This window comes from Rhinoderma darwinii, chromosome 13 (assembly GCF_050947455.1).
Source record: "Rhinoderma darwinii isolate aRhiDar2 chromosome 13, aRhiDar2.hap1, whole genome shotgun sequence".
In the NCBI taxonomy this organism is placed as follows: domain Eukaryota; kingdom Metazoa; phylum Chordata; class Amphibia; order Anura; family Rhinodermatidae; genus Rhinoderma; species Rhinoderma darwinii.
Window position 1 is genome coordinate 34,170,333 of NC_134699.1, and position 23,287 is coordinate 34,193,619.

Genomic DNA, 23,287 nt, shown 5'->3' on the forward strand with positions numbered 1-23,287 from the left:
GGGATACTGGTTCCTTACAGTGACCTTATTCAAGTTACGGTAGTCAATGCATGGCCTAAGACCACCATCCTTCTTCCCTACGAAGAAGAAGCCAGCACCTACCGGAGAAGTAGAGGGGCGAATGTAACCCTTGGCCAGGCATTCCTGGATATACTCTCTCATGGCTTCACGTTCGGGACAAGAGAGATTAAATATCCTACCCTTAGGGAGCTTAGCTCCTGGTACCAAATCGATAGCGCAATCGTATTCTCTATGAGGAGGTAACACTTCGGAGGCCTCGTTAGAGAAAACATCAGCGAAGTCCAGAACAAACTCAGGTAGCGTGTTCACCTCCTCAGGTATAAATAGACAGAGGGCGGGAGCTAGCTCAGCCTGGCCAGGCTGTGATAGGCTCTCCCACTCCTAAGCCTGCCATCCTGAGTGGTGGAAGATGGAGTGAGTCTCACAGGCATAGAAGCAGGTGCAGACTGATTACCTATGGGCGTAGATACAGAAGCTGTGCCTGGCACATCCTTAACATATATATACATATACATATATATATATATATATATATATATATACATACATGTGTGATCACTATAACTTAACCCAAACAACCCTCAAAATCTGTTGGGTCAAATGCACCTTTCATGGTTACATATTCCAATAATTATTTACACCTTCATTAATAGTACAGCAAGAGCCAGAGCAGAACTAGAAGGATACTGGGGTGGTATTGGGAAGGGATTGATAACGAAGAATCTGTGGAACTGAAGTAATATCCCATCTCTGACCTACAATGTTATTAACGGGGTTGGCGTTGTGACAACCTCTGGCTTCAAGATAAAACTAATAGTGCCACAATCAATAGATGAAATAGCTGCAGAATACAGACAGACATTCTCTTTACAGGGGTATTCCCATCTTATAACGTGATGCCATATTTCTAGGATATGCTATCAGTTTATGAACGGTTAGGGTCTCTGAATTAAGGGGCAGCACCACAGATTTAGCGCTGTGTCTCCTTCTACGTTTTCCCTGCACAGCGGTAGAATAGGTTGTGCTCCAACCACAGCGGGGGGCCTGGGCACCGCTGTGCAGGGAAAAACAGTGAAGGGGACACAGCCCTAAATCAGCGCTGCATCTTCTTTACTCTCAGGATTGTCCAGGGAGTTCCAAAGGTTGGACCCCATCGATCATTAAGTCATGGCATATCCTAGGGATATGCTATCTCGTTATAAAATGGGAATACCCCTTTAATGTTTGGACACAATTGCTCCAAAGAAAACCAAGGACAACCAAAATATTAAAGGGGTTATGCCAGAATCAAAAAGTTTCCCCTATCCATGGGTGGATCTGTATACTTTGTGCGGATTCACATCTAAATAGTCATAACTAAAATTTTAACATGTTCTCCAATGTCTTCACTGCCTGCCATTCTATAACCCCAAAATAACCTGAACCCAACCTTAGGGTCAATGCACACGGCATTGGCATGTGAATGGACCTGGTTTGGTGGCACGCAGACTCCATATGGGTTTATATTACGGACCTGTACTAGTAACTAGTCTGAGTAGAGCACTCATGTGTTTTTTGTCCAAGCACTAGTAATGTCTGTACGAGATCATCATCAAGACATATACTTCTAAATGTTTCCCTTGTGCCAGAATCTGTCCTTCCAATCCGATCTGAGATAAGCTGATATAAACACTGGTGAACCTGAGAATTCAGGTTGAAATATTGTCTTGCAGCTGCGAAAGAAACATGAAGGCTCATTATCTTGGAGCGCGAAACAACCGTTTCAGGAGCAGCTTTTGGCAGACACAATATAGTAGAAGCTGATAAAAAGAATTTCAAACTTCTTTTCTAATGAGTCAGTTCATTAAGTAAAACATTTGTCTGACGCCATTGGAGAGGTTGACTGTGCAAAACAGTGTGTATATATTAATAGGGTAATTAAAATATCACTCTGCATGTGTTTGAAAAGCTGCCAAATTTACAGTGGTTACCGCGTCAGGCAATTAGGCTCGAATATTTCCCGGGGAGAATACAGATTGTGCTCGGCGAGACAGGAGTGACTTCAATGAAAGTGGGCTTTTCCTCGTACGTTAATAAGCAAAGTGGTCAAATGGTGACAGCACAACAAATCAGCCCTTATAGTGCCACGCAAAAAGAGCTTACTCAGCAACTCAAGTCATTTTCTTGCCCAAAGAAAGGCACACATGAATGCCAGGAGGAACATACAATGGAGCATGAAGCTCTGAGTGAGGGCCACTGAAAGGGTTATTCAACTCGATCAGTAACTTTAACCGATCCATGCACATGTTTTATTAAAGGGTAAGGATAAAAGTGTCTCTTAACCTATGAAATCATCCACTAGTCCATTCTGAATATAGAACTTCTTTATAAAGTACTAATCACATCTCCTTACCTCATTCACTTGTCCACTAGACTCCCTGAATGAAGGGATCTCTAAAGCCTTGTTTTGGACAATTTGCTTGGTCTTTTTATACCTTACTATATTATTCCACTGTTCAGGATTCACCAAACTGCATCTAAATCTATGCTCACACTACATTTGCCTATATGTCAGACGTATACAATGGTGCCGCAATGCAGGCTATAATGTGGTATACAATATAATTATAATATAAATAACAAGATTCATTTTTATACATGGTCAGAGAGACCTTTCAACAGTCCTAATTTAAACAGCACAGTCCCATTTCATAGTCTACAAAAGAGCTGTGCTTCTCCAAAGATTAAAGGGAACCTGTCACCAGCATTTCACCTATTAAACCAGCAAAAGTGGTGGAAGTGGGTGAAAAATAATTTTTATGTAACCTATAATTGTCTTCTAAGTCGGCTCTGTACCTTATTCAGTTTTTTAGTGTTCCGGTTCAGTTTGCTAATGAGCATAAAAGAGTCATATATTCATTTGAATAGAGTCATATCTTCATTCCTCAAGTCTTTTCGAGTTAACCCCCGCCTCCTTACTTTTGATTGACAGCTCCTCACCTCCCCCAGTACACACGAAATTCCGTGCTTGCACATCAATGTCCTATTCTGGTGCATGCGCACAACGGGACACCATGGCACATGCACAATAACTGGATTTGAGGCCCGGACGAAGCAGGGAAGGGTGTCGGATCATACATGACGGGCGCATGCGCTCTATCTCAGACGAGATTTCGGCACACAGGGCGGGCCTGTTTTCAGTGGTGGGTGGGCATAACAAGAGATATGTACGAGAATGCTGGATAATTACCATAGAAGCCGTGAAATGTTTGCAGACCATTATTTACAGTCGGAGGAGGAGTTTAGTAGGGGGATAACAGCAATGAACTATTGACAGAAGCGGCCAGCCGATCTTGAGAACGGGGGTCCTGAACTGTTCGAGGACACTGCTCAACTGCAGTGAGGAGGACATTGAATGGAGTGGCGGTCAAGCATGCGTGCTGCTGCTCCAATCAAAGTCTATGGTAATGACAGAAAACAGCTGAGTAAAGCGCTCGGCTATCTCCGTCATTCTCATAGACATTCTTCAAGCTCCTCCTCAGTGAGTGGAGGGGGGCGTTGCAGTGAGGAGGTTCTTGTGGTTCAGGAGCCCCTTTCTCGCATTTCCAGCTGTGGGGCCCCCAGCGATCAGAAAATGATAACCTATTCTGTGGACAGGAGATAAATTTTGATTCTGGGACAACTGTGGCTGCATTTTATCAGCCGTATTACAAGCACATTACCTAGACCTCCCGTGGTTCTACAGAACTAGACTTAGATCACCATAGAACTGATGACATCCTGGTATTGTGGCTCTAATCTGGTCAGAGTACACTCTTAAATTGCTCTTCTAACTAAAGGTAGGGAATAGAGTCAAATATTGTAATGTATTTTATATATGAATATATACAGATGTAGTAGAGCTTAATTTGCCATTGTAGTACAGCTGAGATTGTTATATGTGTAATTTCTTAACACTGCAGGTAAAAGACAAATTCAGCTCTGCTGCATGTACATATATATATATATATATATATATATATATATATATATATATATATATATGTATGTCCACGAAGTCTAATTCTATTCTTGTAAATGCATTATATTTTCTCACTGGATTTCTACTTATTGATCCATTTTGTAAATAGTACTCAAGAAGAATTGCAATGACCATAAAGATCAGATTATATTATGTTAAGGCAAAGCTCACAAATCTCATTGTTTTCTGTATAAACCAGGCAGATATAACATTTACTGGTTGTGCATGTTTCAGCGTTCTGTTAGTTTTTGCACATATATAAGAGAATATGTCTGTCTATTAGTTGGGTTGAGTATTTTTATCGTTCTCGACCCTTGACATCATCATGACTCATGAGTTACAGCAAATCTATATTTTTAACCAAGAACCATAAACGGAGGCGAAACTGGGGTATTAATCCGGGGTCCAAGAGGTTTGTGTGTTTTCCTACAATTATCCCCTGTGTATGCTCACTGTGGTTGATAGGTCATCAAGGAGAAGAGGACCTCTAGTCTATTTATTCATAACGTGTCTCAAATACATAAGGAGCAGGTCATAGCTACAACACAGGGGTCTTCAGTTGAGGATCTGAGCCAGGTGCTTTGTTTTACTCCATTACTAGTTTTGGGTGGGATATCTCTTTTATCCCGAAAATTGCTTCTCAAGCTGTGAGGAGGCCTTACTAGTGAGGGGATCACTAGTTCGTGATGAGAGGCGGCATGCCTCCTAAACATTCTAGATTCAGCTGGACAGTCCATCTGTCCAAACACATTAGGCTTCGGTCCAGGGAGAGGCAGTCTGTTAAAGATTGCTTCATACAGGAACATATCCCTCTGTACAGATTGACAGAGCACAGAGCAAAAAGTTACAAGCCTTTGATTCTAGCCTTTGTTTCGTCAGCACCATGAAGACAAAAAGTGTCCAATAAATGGAATATTTATTGCATGTTCATACATGTCTCTTTGATTTACCATGACCATATTATTATTAAAGGGTGTATGGGCCATAGATCCAGCCTATGCTACTTTTATAGGACATCTGGAGAGAGGGGGCCATTCCTAGCTTGTCTTGTCCCCATTTAAATGGGTGGTGAGAACCTGCAAAGGCATTTGGTTTCCACAAGTGCTGCAAAGTTCGCAATCTACTCGAGTGATGAAAATGGGATGGGGGCTCCAGGACATCCTGTAACAGGTGGTTAGGAGTCTGGTGGTGCCAAACAGCTCCTAAAAGGGGGCTTAATTTTTATCGCTGCTATTGGACTCCACATCATCTTTACACATCCCTGATATTACTATAAGTAACCTTTACTTGCATAGTGACCACAGATTACACATCTCTAGCAAAACAACATAATTTATTACGCCATGTCTCTGGTCTGTACAACCTTACCGCCTGGTCCGGATAACCTTACCGCGTGGTCCGGACAACCTTACCGCCACTCTGGCAATGCTGGACTTGTATGTTCTTTATCAGTCTTAGACCAGTCTAATCCAGCTAATATAATTATTCTCCGTCCTAAAAATTATCATGCATCTCATGAATGGAAGAACAAGTCCCTATTTGTCTCGCAGTCTTGTCCCACTGTTCCCCTGATATTCCCACTTCTAATAAGCTGATCAGAGCAAGCAAAGGCACTTCTGTTATTTTAACGGATAAATTAGTTTGACTCCTAACTCAATAATTAAAACTGTTATGGCTTCAAGCCTGCAGAGATAATGTACCATTATTATGGTCGTTTGTTTCAATTAAATGCTTGCTGGTTTAACAATAGCAGCTGGGCACCTGTGTGTAAGCAGACATTACTCTACACACAGACAGCTCCAGCTTACAGGAAAGAAATCTCTATTACACCGAGAGTTTGTAGACGGATATTTTAATTTAGAAAATGCTACATATAAATTGCTCCTAGCAGGGAAAATTAATGCCGCAGGTAATTAAATTGCAAATAGGAGTTAATTAGTTTAGGTCCGTCCAAATAATTCATACAGGAGGGCTACCTATCTGTTATTTCCATACTTTAGGGATCAAATAATATTGTAAAAATGTTGTCACTCTCAATTTTTAGGAAAAAAGGAAAATGAATGACTATACCATTGGCTTGAGATTAAGGTGCCCAGCCAGTGGGTTGACAGCTGAATAGGCCAACTGTAAGGCTTCGGCAACACTTTGACTTTGGACACACAAAGTTTCATGATGGTTGTGGTTGAGGCTATAGAAAAGTACTGTAAATGGGAATGGTCACTATTCCATAACGCTGGCATAGTAGTAGCACAGGTTTCCAGTAATGTAGAGTTGTATGACTGACTTGGATGGAAACCTCTCACAGCAGATGCTTCCGTAGAGCTCAAGCTAAAGTGAGCTAAGACCTGTGATGAATTTCTACTACGATGTTACACAATCATATTTGCATTAACATGACCAATACTTAGGATGAATATTTTTCATATTTCGAAACTCAAACAAATCTTAATGTGAAGTCATTTCATGTAATCTACAGTAACTGACTATGTGATCGATTATAGATAAAGGATCACTTAAAGAGGACCTGTTATGTTCCCAAAAAAGTTAAATTGCCACCACCCAGCGTCAACGGAGCGTGAACCTAAGCCACGGTGGGCAGTGCATTTTCCGTAGCAACTGTAGGATGCCCAGGGACTATCGTGCACAGGACCTACTAATTAAAATTGGACCCGTGCTTGATACTCTCCAGGCATCATACAGTTGACACGGCAACTGTACCGCCCAGCGGGCAGAAGCGTCTCTCCATATCGCACCATATAGGGTCCATACACACGGCTTTTACAAACGTAAAACCTATGGTTAGAGAAACGTGGCATTAGACAACATACGTGTGTTACCAACCACAATAGATTTTGGGTGCTAACTTTCTATTGAGTTTAATTTTTGTTATATAATGTCCAGGTGTCTGAGATGAATCGCTAGGGAGATAAACAATCTAATGTTCTCTTCCACATATGACTGCTTGTGTCTTTAGACGACATCTCCTACTGGTAACATCTCATACACCATGCTGTCATTTAATAATTCTGAGACCACTCCCTGTTAATGACACTAACCAGCTGGATTGTGTATGAGTCCCCCACTACACGTCTCTTTGTGGCTCCATCAGGTTGTCTAATGGGTTGTTAATTGACAATTAAAGTCATGATTCTTGAAAGCAATGCATGCAGCATGTGAACTGATAGAGATGGATTATGGCAGTGAGGGACATTTACCATAACTTTATATATGTAAATAAACTCCTGGTTAATGTCAGTAAGAGAATTTATGGCCGATTTTTTGCTATACCCATGCATGGACAAGCAATATTCATGAGTTTACAGTGATCTGGTTCCAAATATATGAGATTGGTCATCAATATGGTTGGATCTCTAAATAATTCTGTAAATTTGTATATGAGAAGGGCTCCAAGCACATGGCAATATGCGCTGTGCAGGAGCTGTATATTTGGAGCCAAGGACAGGATCGAATCACGTCCTGTTAGATTAGGAAAGCCTTTCCTGATCCAATAGGATTGAATACAATTCCATTTTTGGAACTAAATATACTGCTCCTGCATGTCCTTAGATCTCTAGAGTTGAACTCCCATCCACAAAAAGCTTATCTGGAAGTCTAAGGATCCGAGGATGAAGAGATTATAGGGACTGACCTGGGAAGCATTAAGTAGATTATGATCCGCCCTGTATAATGAAATATTGCACTACATAATAAATAACAGTATGAGTTCTAGCAGTTAACCAGGTGCTTTTCCATCTTTTTTTTTTTTGCATCATTACTCATACTCTCATTTCTATTCTTCAGATACAGGAGCTGGTCCACTCTGAAGGATCCTCCTATGATCCCAACCATCAGGTTTCCTTGATAAACCGATCTGGAATGCTCCCCAGTCACATGAGTGCACTCAGCCAATCACAGCTCATCTCCCAAATGGGAATGAGGAGTGGAGTTACTCATGGATCACCTTCTCCACCTGGCAGTAAATCAGCCACGCCCTCACCTTCTAGCTCCACCCAGGAGGAGGACACAGACTCCCACTATAAGGTAAGTAATACTTTATTGCGGAGTCACACAAATGGCATATGTGTACTGCAACTTCTAGAAGTACAAAAAGAATAAGCACTGCTTTATATATGTAAACTGTAGTGGCTAGATATAAATGATGTCACACCATTTTATAAATAATATAAATGTACACTCCCTTGAAGTCACGGTCTTAGTTCTTGTTCAATGTAACTAACCACTGCAACCAAATAATTAGCTTTGCATATTTAGAGTTCTTCAGATGGCAAAATAATTACTTTATTTGGCTAGCGCACATTTGTATTTAGTCTTGTATTAATCAATATAAATAGGTTTGCCATGTGTGTAGGCCTTCCCCTTTTAATAGCCAGTCAGCCGAATGGTACCACCCTTTGTGATGACATTTAATGAATCCACTTTACATAAATTTGATGTCTTTTTCAGGTTGCTGGAGAAAAACGACCTTCTGCTGACCTTGGCAAAAAACCCAAAAACCAGAAGAAAAAGAAGAAGAAGGATCCAAATGAGCCACAGAAACCTGTGTCGGCCTATGCCCTATTTTTTAGGGACACACAGGCGGCCATCAAGGGACAGAACCCCAATGCCACATTTGGAGACGTTTCCAAAATTGTTGCTTCTATGTGGGATAGCCTGGGCGAAGAACAAAAACAAGTGCGTGTGCTTTTCTTAATGAATTGCAGCTTATCTTAAATAATGAGGTTTAAAAGCTATGCCTTTGAGGGGCATTTTTTATTTTTTATATAAACAGATCAGTCAGTATGTTTGGTGTAACATTTTAATTAGTCTTTATTAAAAACTTGTTTTACTTTTTTAGATACAGCTGCTCTGTATTATCTATACAGGGCAGCTGTATCGTTTGCTATGACCTGAATCCGTCAGTCCCGCGGACCTGATGGGTTCAGTGCCAGCGGGTCCTCCACCTGTAATCTATCACATCTAAGTTACTTAGATGTGATAGATTACAGGTGGATCCTGCATGTCAGAGACACGCCGGACCCGCTGACACTGAACCCGTCAGTCCCGCGGACCTGACGCAAACAGGATTTAGCACTACATATATTTATATATTTTCCTCAACATTCGCCCCCCTTCACTGCTACAGCCATGTTAGCAAACTGCTGTGTAAATTCTACAGGGTGTATGCGGCTTTATCTCTGGCTGGGAGGCAGCTTGCTGCAGAAATCTTCTTCCACTTCTTTTACTTAAGCCTCGTACCTTCAGATATTCCAGATAAACATGGCTAGGACTCTGGCTTGATGGACCTTAATTTCTTGAAAAGAAATGTATACAAGACTGTGAGCTTCCAGAATTCCTTGCAAACGAACAAATTGGTGTTTTCTTTCTGGATTTTTTCGATTCATTTCTAAACCTAATGTCTCCTTAAAGTATAACTCTAAGCAAATAGTAGAAATTCAGCCCATCTCTTGCTCTGCCAGTATCTCTGGCAGAGCAAGAGAGGGGCTGTACTGCCAGTATTGTCTATCAGAGAACATTTGGTCCCCGCTGGTGCTTGATAACTGAGCTCAGACTTCATGAGCCACCCAGAAATCTGTATAGGAAATGCATTCAAGAGTCAACAGCAAGCTGTTAGCAAGTTTATGAGTTTAATAGATCCATGAAAAGGGGGACTCAAGATAATTGGAAGAGCGTCCTACCCATTGGAAATTTTGAAAGTCATTTTTTTTGCTTTCAGTGGCAGCTTCAAGGGTTATCTGAGTTTCAGTGATTTTTAAAATATCCCTTGGAACTTGTAGAAAATAGATTAATAAATTCTCTTAAACTCACCATCCAAATCCTTCCTCTGTCCCCAATCACCAGTATCTGTCCCCAACCACCAGTTTGTCATCTTCATGGGACATTACATCACTGTGTATGAATTTTCACCACATCATTCAGCCACTGAATTATGCAGTCACATAACGTTCGGCCACTATGAGTGAAACGTCATTGCAGCCTAGTCATTACTCCAAACAATTGGATAAATATGTGTGGTGCTTTATGGTCATATAAGTAGGGCCATTGGTCATTTTGTGGGAGCCCCAGGGAAGAGCTCTGTACTTCAAGATAAAACTAAGCTGATAATTGTAAGATAAATATAATTGTAAGATTTCATCACTAGACAAATTAAAATACAACACAAACATCTTAATAATACTACAAGTTTGTATTTTTGTATTTTGCTGTTTACTGATCCAGTGCAAGGTTGTAATTCCTTAGAAACGAGATTCATTCAGGAATCTATGAGCAGATATGGTTAATTCTGATACACATTGTACATTTCATGCTTAAAAGGTTAACATAATACATAGAGCTCATAGGATTATTGCTACACACTCCATAAGAGAAGGACGAGTGGTGAATACTAGTACAATACATTCAACACCACATCTCAGAGAACTATAATGATAGATCACGGAACTGGATTAAGCACCTTTCCCAGCCATGAAAACATTTGCCCTTAGAATTGTGTTTGTATGTAGAGTAGCTTTCCGTTCAGTAATGTAAAGAATGAAATAAGAAGCGTTAGTGTTGAAACCTTGTGCAGTGGCGATTGTTGTAGGACAATTTAAAGGACTCTCTTCTACTGAGTCTGGTTTCTGTAGATCTCTTCCATTAAAGCGTATAGGCAATTATAAGTACATTTTAATATCTGTGAGCACTTAATAATTTAAGGTCACATACTACATTAGGGTCTCTCTATTGTAGCTTTGCAGGTGCCCTGTCTGCAACTCAGCCCATTTGGTTTTATCCTTGACCTTCATGGTACATAGCAGCCCATAATAGAATAGAGGATACAATGCAATGTTTTCTCCAGTGTATTTTAATCAGAATTTATCATCTATTGACTAATATTAGATATAAGCGCACGCCGAAAGTATGATTGGTTTTCGAATATAAGCATTATATGACCAGGTCATGGTTCATTCCACAATGAAAGATGGTTAATGGAACTTTATAATATCAGGCATGCATAAATTCACTCATCCCATGAATACGCTGGTCCATGTTTGTACATAATAGCTATATGGTAGGATTCGCTCCGGTATCGTATTGACCTGTTTGAGATGAAGTGGGTTCTCTATTGCTTCATAATATAAATGTTAAAAAAAAATGGATGTTCCGTGCCCTCTGGAAAAAGTAATTTATGTAATGGCAGTAGTAATCAAACCAATTTATAATGACTTCACCCAGGAATAAAGAAAGTATATTAAGACGTACCTGCCCCTTTAATGACCGATTGTGTTTATCGCAGGCCTACAAAAGGAAGACCGAAGCAGCCAAGAAGGAATATTTGAAGGCCCTTGCAGCCTACAGAGCAAGTCTGGTTTCCAAGGTAACAGACCGAAATAATATTAATATCCATCCCTGGGGATATCCCCCCAATAACTCGCAATATTAAGAAGCAAACAGTATGTTCCAGTTCAATATTACAGACTTTACTTGTATAAACATTGCTAGAATTATATTACACATTTTTATTTGTAGCGTTTTTAAGGCTTGAAGAACATTCTGTTTGCATTATAATAATTTTTTTTATATGTGGTATTTATACTGCTGTTGTATTATTTATTGTGGTTGATGCTTGCTTCCTATACATTATATAGCATAACTGCTGTGTCCACAATTGTTATGTTTCTTCATACAGTTTACTACTTAAAATATATGATAGCATGTAACATATTGGTTTTCAAGCATAAATCCTATGCAGACAAAAATTGTAGGTTTTACCCATAATAATTTCTATACATGAGCCCCAGTATATTGTGTTTTCTTCACCCCATTGTATATATATATATATATATATATATATATATATGCGTTTAATGCACATGCACTTACATTTTCTATTATTTTTATTATAACCTAGAGCTACACTGACCAAGGAGAGACGAAAAACTCCCAACCCAACCAACCCTCCAAAATGATTCTCCCAAAGCAGTCCATGTATAATATGCCTCCACAATCTTCATCACCATATCCAGGCCTGGCTTCGTTTCTGTCCCCTGCAGACCTGCCAAGTTACCGCAATCACCCTCACCCAAGTCTCTCCCGAAGCCTCAATGCCAAATCTATGTTGCCCAGCATCAGTGCCTCACCTCCACCTCCTTTCCAGATAAGCCCTCCCCTCCACCAGCACATGCGCCACCCTTCCAGCTCTCTTCTTAATCAATCCCTCAATATGCAGCAAGGACCACAACCACCCATCCTTCCTCAATCCATTGGACTACAGTCACCTATGAGTTCATCTCCCACAGGTCAACAGGTGAGAATGTTAATATACACTTGGAATGCTTTCAGATTCTTTTGAAATTATCAAGTTCTTCCATCATCAGCTATCCCTATGTCCCGTTCTTAGTTCTTCTTTTCTTTCTACTCACCTTAAAGGGGTTATCCCACAAAACACATGTATCCCATATCCACAGTATAGGGGATACATGTGTGATCGCTGGGGGTATGACCGCTGCGGGACCAAAAGTTTCTTCAAGTGCTCCATGAGAATGGAGCGCTTGTGCGTATGCCTGATCAGCGCTCCATGCATTTCTATGGACCTGCCAGAGACAGCGGTCCCAAATGTCCCATAGAAATGAATGGAGCGCTGGTCAGGCATGTGCACATGCGCTCCATTTTCATGGAGCACTTCGAGGGACTTTCGGTCCCCATTCTCGTTATCACCGGGGGTCCCTGCTGTAGATAGGGCGATACATGTGTTTTGTGGGACATCCCCTTTTAAGTACATTAATAATGATTCTATAGGACAATGTTCCCCAACCAGTGGCACGGGAGTCACATGTGGCTCTTGGACTACCTGCAGGTGGTTTGCCAGTTATTAGCAACTGCAGATACTATTATGCCCTAGTGGCACCAGGGAGGGTAAGAAACATATCACTTGGTTATATTTTTAAGAATTTATCCTATTAATAACCAGTTTGGCTCATCACCATTTTTTCGTATGAAGTGGCTTGTCAGCTACAAAAGGTTGCGGATCTCTGCCCTAAGACCACTTCCTCTGCCTCATTTTGATTGTTCCCCTTTTTTAGCCTCTACTGGTAACCTCCTTCTTTACCTCCTCCTTATTTTCTCAAAGCCATTGGACCTGATATCCAACAATTCTAACCCTTGCCCCTTTCTATAATTTTTCTTAGGACTTCTCACACCACCCATCAGAATTTTCAAACAATGTTGGCCCTCGATCCCCGGCTTCCTCCAATCCCCCTGGAAGCACAGAGTGGGATAATGAGTTTCCCAGCAGAGAGTGTGGGATCAACCACTGCAGGTGAGTTTATCCAAGTAGACAAAGATTGACATGTTTTCTAAGCTATCCAAAAAGTTCAGTTATGACTGGGGGTTGCGTTGTAATCCATTAATTCTCACAACATACGCCTTGGTTTTTACACAAGGCAAGTAAAAAAAATCTCTTAGAATTCGCTCTCTTCCAGGACTGATTTTCTTCAGAATGTTTTTATAGCTTTAACTACATAAATGTTACTACTTTAATCTGAAAAGATATCTATATCATTGTTTTACCTTTGTCTCCAGAAAATACATTTCCTATCTATCTTTAAAATCAGACATGTAACCTCGATTTTCTTCAGAAAGTCTGAAGACAGTAACAATAACAAAACTATTTTACTTCATTTCAAATTCTATTAAAACATAAAATTCATTATTGAAAAAAAAATATTTCTGCTTTTAGAGCCTACAGAGATTGTGAATTACCGTAGGTGCATTACATCACAGACTTATTATGTGAAGGTTTTCGCTCCCTTTTTGTAACATTGGAATATGGCTGGCTAAATACAATGAGGCAAATTTACTATTGGTGTTGTACCCCTTTTTTGGGGAAAATTATTTTAGGCAAATGCGGAACAGATGTTAATATGCACCATACTGCGCCAACATTTTGGCGCAAAAAAGGGGACTAAAGTAAGTCAACCAAGAGGTGGTATAAAGCTGGACTGAAGAGTCTAAAGGCACCAAATCATTGTGATAAATGTGGCGCATCTAGTCTAATTTTAAGTTGACGAAAATTTAAGACACTCTTAGTAAATCTGCCCCAATAGGCTTCATTTATCAAAACCCTCTAATGAAAAATTGGCCTTGTTACCAATTACAACCAATCACAGTACAGATTTCAGTTCTTCCACAGCAGTTTCAGCAATTAAAGCCGAGCTGTGATTGGGTGCTGTAGTAGACAATTTTGAGAAATGAGGCCCATTTACTTAATACATTCTACTTTTCAACCATAACCGTACATAAAAATATTATTCATTATCTTCTTATCATTTTATTATTTGGCACATATGAAATAAAAAATAGGAGCACAGCCATAGCTTCAAGGCCCAATTATAAAATGTACCACGGTCCTACCAACTGACACATTCGTACTACTGCTACTATTTCTCAGAATTGCCATTGGGCCCCTCCTATAGCTAGGACCACCTATAGTAGGCCACAATTTTATATTTTTAACGCACTACTTTTACTTTCAGTCCATGCACACTGCATAAGGGGTTTTCAGGATTCAATATTTTTTTAGTATCTGGCAAGTCGGAATAAGTGCAGTCGTGGCTCAGCCTTACAATGCCTTGCTATATGGAAATGCGCAATATATGGAGTGGGGGAATGTTCAGGTTGAGTGCACAGAGTGGTAACTAGGCTTCTTCAGCGCTCCCCCGGCATACAGAACTAATACAAATGCATTAGAATGCTAACCCCTTGCCGCCGCAGATATTTTCATTTTTTCTTTTTCGTTTTTTCCTCCCCGTCTTCCAAAAGCCATAACTTTTTTTATTTTTCTGTCGACATAGCCTTATGAGGGTTTGTTTTTTGCGGGATGAGTTGGAGGATTTTTTAACGGCACCATTTATTGTACCATATAATATAATGTAATGAAAACGCAAAGAAATTCTTTGTGAAGTGGAATAGAAAATAAGATTTTCCATTATTTTTTGGGTTTCGTTTTTATAACGTTCACCGTGCCATAAAAACGCGAAGTTAACTTTATTATGCGGGTCAATACCATTACGGAACTACTATATATATATATATATATTTATGATTTACTACTTTTCCCCCCCAAGAAAACCATTTATTGAAAAACGAATAATTTTTTGTCGTCATATTCTGAAACCCATAACTTTTTTTTTTTTCCTTCGATAAAGTGGTGTGGTCTTTTTTTGTTAGGTGAGCTGTAGTTCTTATTGGTACCATTTTGGGGTACATAGAACTTTTTGATCACTTTTTATTACATTTTTGTTTGGGATCTAAGGTGACCAAAAAACAGGAATTCTGGCGGTTTGCTTTTTTTGCGTTTTTTTTTAACGCCATTCACCCACTCCATACGCCTCCCCCTACTGACTATGATGTACAGTTATGTCAAATGTCGGTAAGGGCTTAATATTTTTGTAGTAACATACTAAAAAAGGATTTAATCCAGGACAACCCCATTAAACCCAAGGTAGATAACATAGCAAGAAACGGTTTGACATCCCGCCACATTGTAAATAAGAGACATACTGTACTTAGTGCTCAGAATAATGTGGAAAATATAATTTTTTGTTCTCAAACAAGTTTAGATAGTGAGGACTAGACTTTCAACCCAAAATCTGAAACCAGTCTCTCTTGCTTTCTTTAAGTACTCTGCCAGGAGACAAGTCTCTCTACCTCACCTAGAACCACAAACAAACTTGTAAATGAAGGCTGAAGGAATGGACATTTCAGAGAGTCTACAGCACTGGACATCTAGAAGAAGGATGGCACAGTCACCAAGAAAAGCAAACTTAAGTGGTTCGTTCTTCGCAAGCTTTAAAGAATTGGCTTGGTTTGCAGATAAACTTGGTGAAGGCAAGAAACCAAGCTCCCATAACTTCTAAAGAACAAAAGAGACACCTCTTGTGGCCACCATATTTGCTATGGAAAGCATGGGGATGAGTTCATCCAGGCATATAAAATATGTAAAGAGGTTTGTTAATATTGTATATTTGAAATTACCCCACCCCCACCAAAACCAAACAATACTTCTTATAAGTGGAAAACAACAAATACCTAAATAAAATGTGCAAATATACAAAAACATGGAAAATGTGATAAAAAAAATAAAAGTATGAAAAATATAATTTGTTGAATAGTTGTAAGTAGATTTATCATGTGGTTTAGGACTGTGCTCAAGACATCTTTACAATTTTCTTTGTGTATAGAAATAAAAGGAGTAGCTTACTTTATAGTAAAAGCATTTTATATTAATTGTAGCACATTTTTTAGTTATACATAGGATGTGTAAAATACTGCCAAATTTTTGTTCTTTTTTTCCTTTTTTTATTTTTACAGTATGAAAATGATTTCTATCTGTGAGGAGTCATAAACTTATTCTATTTTTTTCAGTCATAATTTCACCTAATTCTAAATTGTTGACAATAATTTTATTTATGAGAAGAAAAAGACACAAAGCGGATTTCTGATATAATAATAAAACTGCTTTTTTATGTTTCGACCTGCGCTGAATTCATGTGCAGTCGGAATATTCATTTTGTTTCACAACTGCTTATTTGACTTTTCTTTTTAATAAAAACATTTGAAAAACGGGACTTATACTGTGTTTGTTTCTGTTTTTTTGAGTAATATAATGTGTCCTAATCTTAAAGGTTAAGGCCTCATTCACACGGCAGGGTTTCCCGGCCGGGTGCCGGCCGTTCATAAATCGGCCGGCACCCGGCTGCATTAGGAATAATAGACCCCTAATGGGGCTATTCACACGACCGATTTTTTGACGGCAGGAAAATCCGGCCGTCAAAAAATAGGACATGCTCTATCTTTGCCCGGACACCCGGCCGCCCGGCTCCCATAGAAGTCTATGGGGCCGGGTATTACACGGCCATCACCGGAATGTGTTCCGAGTGATGGCCGGGTTTCCCGGCGCTTGCGCTCTATCTCCTCCTCCTCACAGCGCAGAGTGCATGTGAGGAGGAGGAGTTGATGCCATTCTGACGAATGGCATCGCTGTACACTGTGTTGCAGGGCCGGGGTGTACAGCAGGTGGAGGGAGCGCTGCGCTGGCTCCCTTCCCCTGCTTGTTAAAAGCACCCTGGCTCGGCGACACCTTCGATGGCGCCGCTAGTAGTAGTAGCAGCAGCTGCTGCGGCTGCTACTACTGTAGCGACGCCACTATAGCAGAGCGGGGAGGTATCTCCCCGCTCTGCTATGTGCTAGCCGCACTTTAGCTCCTTGAAGGAGCGGAATCCCCGTGTTTTCGGGGATTCCGCTCCTGGACAGAGCGCTTGATGTCTCTGTCCATATCTGGGCAGTGACATCAGGGGAAACTCCTGAAGCGGAATCCCCGAACACATGGGGATTCCCCTTCAGGAGCTGCCGCTGATGTCACTGTTCGGATCTGCCCGGCCCGGCACGGATGCATAACTTTATGCAAACCGGCCGGGCAAAATGGCCGATTTTACCGGCCGACACTCGGGCTCGGGAACGACCCGGTCGTGTGAATCCCGCCTTAGGGGGCTGTTTATGTCTATGTGTCTATCTGTATAGACTGCTATGTAGATTCAAGCAGGGTTGGACTGGCCCTCCAGAGGATCCTCCGGTGAACCCAGGCTCTGACACTATAATAGTCTCCGAAATCCCAGAAGAAGACAACCAAATTTGGAGCCAATCACTTCCCACAAGGATCTATTTCTTACAGGTTGACTCACAAATAACAGATCTTATGATAACAGCAAAAATCACAATCAAATTAAACATGGACAGCCACATGTTGAGGGTAGACCCTCAAAATGATTTCTTCTGGTGGGCTCAAGGAACCCTGGTCCAAAATTGAATTCAAGGTATACATGTAGGCAAATAGTAGCATTTATGTATTTTGGATTTGGCACCATAGCCTAAGTTATAACTGTAATTGTATATGTATATAGGCGCTATGAAAACATAATCCATATATATATATATATTTATATGTATATTAGCCTCGACAGCGTCAGACAGGTAGACCACAAGCGGGATTTGGCGTAACAGTACAGGGTTTATTCAGATCAACTAAAACAGGGTTTTTTTCCAGCCACAAATAAAGTCCAAAGGAAAAAAAAACAATAGATGTGCTTTCTTCAGCCAAACAAAAATTCTTTAAAAAAAATTATTTTTTTAGTAACCAAAACATTTCTTTGCCATGAGTAAGAGCACAGTACGTGCTCGAAACGCGTAGGCCAGGGCAAACCGCCTACTACTTACACAGGTCTTGGGACTGCGTCTCCCTTCAATTTTAATTTCAATACCCCAATAAAGGTGGGAATACTGCTTCCTTTTTAAACTCAAAGTACGACTCAGCGCTGGATCATTTCTTCTATTTTTCTAACCAAAACTTAGTTTGTTGCTCACCCAGGAACCGTGTCGTTTCTGGCAATAGTTTTCCACTTTAGAAGCGCCCCCCAGACTCAGCACTTTACTTCCATGCAGCTCACACATAACACGCTCCTTTGCCCAAGTCAGTTAGTCTTTTTAACTAGACTTGTAGCCCGACCTGGACTCAGTCAGACAGGGAGAAATCCTGGAGTGGCCATTTGTTCTGGGGTTTATATCACTGATAGTAGCAGTCTCAGTGGCACATATCTGCCATCTAGCACTTTGCCTGCTAACTGCTTACAATATATACATATATTATACACCCCTCAACATTGAAATGGCAACACCAAGAATGAAACGTTTTGGAATTGTGGAAGTCACAGGATTTATAGACATGTTAATGATATGCAAATAATAAAAATGGATACAAAATATTCCAAACATCTTGATTGATTAAGTATGGAGTATGAGCACCATGCGCACAAATACATACACTTACACGCCTTGGCATGCTATGAACGAGGTTGTCTGAGGAATGTTATGCAAATAATAAAAATTGATACAAAATATTCCAAACATCTTGATTGATTCAGTATGGAGTATGAGCACCATGCGCACAAATACATACACTTACACGCCTTGGCAAGCTATGAACGAGGTTGTCTGAGGAATGTTATGCCACACAGAATGCACTTGGGCACGCAAATCATCAAGATTGGCTGCTGGCAGATCCCATTGCTATTTCCGACCACCAGTTCCTGTCATTCCCGTTCATTGTTGTTCTTCCAACCTCCAGGACACGCAGCGTTGAACAGTGCTGACATCTCGGCCTAGGCGCGTAGCGATCTGCCGGAGTGATAAACCAAGGTCTTTCAGTTCAAGGATTCCGTCCCTCTCAGTTTGCGACAAGTGGCAACTGGCACGTCGACGAACAGTAGGCATCACACAATCATCCCACATCACTTGATTTTTGAGGTTTCATGGGGCTAAAAAACTTTGCTTTCTATCTGGCTTTTATTCCCCTCCCACATGCCACAGATTGGAGCGAAGTGCTTGAAAATGTGATCATTTGCAGATCTTAGCGACACCTGCTACTTCCTCGATATGCATAACATTACAGCTTGCCCTTTGCCCTTCTTGCTGTTGTAATTTCAATGTTGAGGAGTATATATATATATATATATATATATATATATATATAGAGGTCAATTTAAGTATGGTTTCCATATAGCAGCCTAAAGCAGTGTATATACTTGCTCTGGTCCCCAAGATCAGAGCTCAGGGATTGATCTGTAAGGCCCTGTTCACATCTGCGTCCAGGCTCTGCAAGGGGCCTCCATCGCACATTCCATTCTTTTTGCTAGACAAAATAGAGCAGCATGTAGCGCTATTTTGTCTGGCAAAATTACGGAAACCTGATGGAAGCCATTAAAGTCAATGGGCTCGGTCAGCACTGTTGGTTTCCATCTTGCGATGGATATGACACTTCCGGTACTCATGTTGTTCTGTTCTTATGACGGAGCAGTACAACGCAACTCGGAACGCAGATGTATAAACAGCCTAACACAGCCGATATCATAAGGTCAGAACGTTACGTGTTAAGTTAAATGAGCTTTGTTTATATAAGTATATAAAAGCCTTTTAACATTTAATATCACTTAAGTTGGAGAACCTCCTTTGGTAACAGTTCCCTAATATAGTGTGGACATTGGAATCAGGAGCATTCTGACACTACATGTGAAGGTCTTTAGGGAATTTTAACGTTTCCAACATCTTCACAGGAGGAGTTTGAAATGCTAGCTCTAGGGGTGCATGTGGGTGGTCCAATCTTAAAGTGGAAGGGTCTATTACTTGTGTACTTCTTACTAATTAATAGGCACAGAATACCTAGGACAATTATAGTATTACATGGTTGACGGACACGGAAAATGGTAGAAAGAGAGCAAAAAAAATGTTTAGTAGGTGATGATTTTAAACAGAACTCCACAGACTTCAAAATAGCTGACAATTATATATACGACAGAAAAAGAACAAAGGTTTTATTATTGGGTTGAAAAGCACTTTGAGCTAGTCCCCATTTTATTTTGTTGAACTTACCAAAGTAGAATCTAACCTTTAAAATAGTCTTCAAAGGAACACTACATTTACAAAATATACAACAAAATAAATTGTAATTGCTCCTTTGATCATATTCTGTCTCATATTGCTATGAAAACCATGAGAAATATATGAAGAAATCTTCTGTGTCCCAGGAGATTAGCACCGTCTTCCTTTTCACAATCTTGTGTATTGCTGTAAGACAACTGGCTGTAGAAGAAGCCTCTCCCCGCTGCTATTTCTGCAATAGGAGACCAGGAAAGGTAAACTCCACCCCATGACTAAGCCACACCCCTCAGCCTTATGTCAGCTGAAAATGGAAAGGATCAAGTGGTAAATTAACTCGTTTGGTTTTTTTTTATAGTTTTTTTTGCAATATTTCTAGAGACTATTTGTTCAAATGAGTTTATCTCATGTTTACTTACATCATTAATTTATAGGTTTAATGTTCCTTCAAAGAAAACATCCGATACAAAGTTAGTATCTCCCATGCTAGTCCGTTGCCTTCTCTCTACAAAAGCATTGCAAAAAAATTGATAATTCACAATTTAGCACTGGAAACAGGCAGCAGGGCCATTGCTATAAGGGACGTACAGAGCGAAGTCCTACCCAGGCTCCTGTGCCTAAGAGGGCACAAAGTCCCTTGTGCTACATTACAAGACACCAATATTATACATGGCACATGGTAAGTGGGGGGCTGGTACAGATTTTGCATTGGGACAGAGGAACTTTAATCTACGCCTCTGACCAACAGCTACAGCCGGCCTTAGGCTAGTTGGTGTCCTGTGCAGTAAATTCTATTAATGACCCCCTTATGGTTTGCCATATAGTGCCCAAATAACATTGCCCTAAGGTGCCCCAATAACACTGCCTAATTAACACTTTCTAAACAATAAACCAGGGATTTAGCTACATCCTGTGCAGCTGCCTTTCATAGGTTTGAGCAACGAGTGTAAGATCAGGGATGCAAGACCTGGGTTCCCCTGCTATTAAGACCAGTGGCGCCCCCTTCATTAGAGATAGGTGATAAGCTCTTTCTGGCAGACATTTTCTCCTGTGTAATACAGAGGGACAGAAGTGCTGCTGCCATGCCACATATCGCCAGCTATCTAACCTATAGTGAGTGACACCATAGGAGAATTGTGATGTCACCTGCTGGATGCTAAGCAGCTGTTTGAACCTATGCAGGTGCTTGCTAGCAAGCAGTAATGATTCACTATTGCTTTTCTGGGCAAGACACAATAGAGCACAGTTTGCATTTTGTTGGCAAACAAATTATGTTATTTTAAAATGAATGTAGCCCTATATGTCTTGCCAAGATGACGGAAATTTGCATCAATTTCAGTTCTGGAGGATACATAATTTGCAGCAATCTTACTGCAGTGAGAAGCAATGAAGAATTTCTTGCAGTCCTTGTAATAAATGGTCCATAATGTGGAATAAGGGAATGATGAAAGCGTCATAATTATACCTATACTTGCCTATTGAAGATAAAATACTATTCTAAACTCAAAAGGCTGCAAATTCGGAAAATGCCCCATCAGATAACATTGTGTCCTCGTAGATCTGACTTTGTTATAGTGGAGGGAAGGGCTTCCAGAAGTTGAGTTTTTTTCACTGATACCCGATACTTGCTATAATCAGAGTACATTTCCGCACATAAATCATCATGATGGGACATAGTGTCCTCCAGCACATGGGGGAGCTATTGGCCCGGACACCATAAGCATCCAAATACTAATTTTATTTATATAGCGCCAACATATGCTGCAAAACTTTACAATTCAGAGGGTGCATGTACAGAAAAAAATCAGACATTACATAGAGACAAAACTAAGCCCTCTTGTAAAGGATCTGCCAGGCACAGCTTCTGTGTCAACGCCCATAGGTAATCAGTCTGCACCTGCTTCTATGTCTGTGAGACTGACTACATCTTCCACCACTCAGGATGGCAGGATTAGGAGTGGGAGAGCCTATCACAGCCTGGCCAGACGGAGCTAGCTCCCGCCCTCTATCTATTTATACCTGCCTTTCCTGTTCCTCCTTGCTTGTGATTCTTCTCGTCTGGTTTCCTGGCCCAGCTGCAGCTTCTGAACTATTTGACCCTGCTTCATATTGACCCTGGCTTACTGACTACTCTCCTGCTCTGCGTTTGGTACCTTGTACACTCCTGGTTTGACTCGGCTTGTTCACTACTCTCCTGCTCTGCGTTTGGTACCTCGTACACTCCTGGTTTGACTCAACTCGTTCACCACTCTTGTTGCTCACAGTGTTGCCGTGGGCAACTGACCCATTTCCCTTAGCTTCTGTGTACCCTTGTCTGTTTGTCTGTCGTGCACTTATTGAGCGTAGGGACCTTCGCCCAGTTGTACCCCGTCGCCTAGGGCGGGTCGTTGCAAGTAGGCAGGGACTGAGTGGCAGGTAGATTAGGGCTCACTTGTCTGTTTCCCTACCCCCATCATTACACCTTTGATTGACTTCAGCAGTCTCATGCTACGTACATGTAAACAACCACCCGGAGTGCAGTCAGAGCTGGATCGCCGGGGGAAGGATAGGTATGAATTGCTTTTTTTGGTTTATTTATTTAATTTCCAACCACTACTAAAAAAAATCACATCCTGGATAACCCCTTTAACAACTCAAATAAGAGGGATGAGGGCCCTGCTTGCAAGAGCTTGCATTCTATGAGATATAGAAAGCTCATGATGGGAGTATGTGTCCTAATATGTTCCATTCTCTGATCACCCTCTGGTCATGATTGCCTGGCCTTGCTGGCCTCATTGAGGC

General features: G+C 40.7%; 1 protein-coding gene across 4 annotated transcripts in view; it reads left to right on the forward strand.

Annotated features, from left to right (window-relative positions):
* Positions 1-16,647, forward strand: part of TOX2 (TOX high mobility group box family member 2) — a 107,106-nt gene extending 90,459 nt beyond the window's left edge. For all 4 annotated transcript variants that reach the window (XM_075847040.1, XM_075847039.1, XM_075847042.1 and 1 more), the window contains 6 exons: positions 7,823-8,062; positions 8,486-8,713; positions 11,316-11,396; positions 11,931-12,326; positions 13,207-13,337; positions 15,700-16,647. In XM_075847040.1, coding sequence (XP_075703155.1) covers positions 7,823-8,062; positions 8,486-8,713; positions 11,316-11,396; positions 11,931-12,326; positions 13,207-13,337; positions 15,700-15,736 — 1,113 coding nt within the window. In that variant the 3' untranslated portion in view covers positions 15,737-16,647. The remainder of the gene's footprint in view (positions 1-7,822; positions 8,063-8,485; positions 8,714-11,315; positions 11,397-11,930; positions 12,327-13,206; positions 13,338-15,699) is intronic.
* Positions 16,648-23,287: the final 6,640 nt, after the last annotated feature.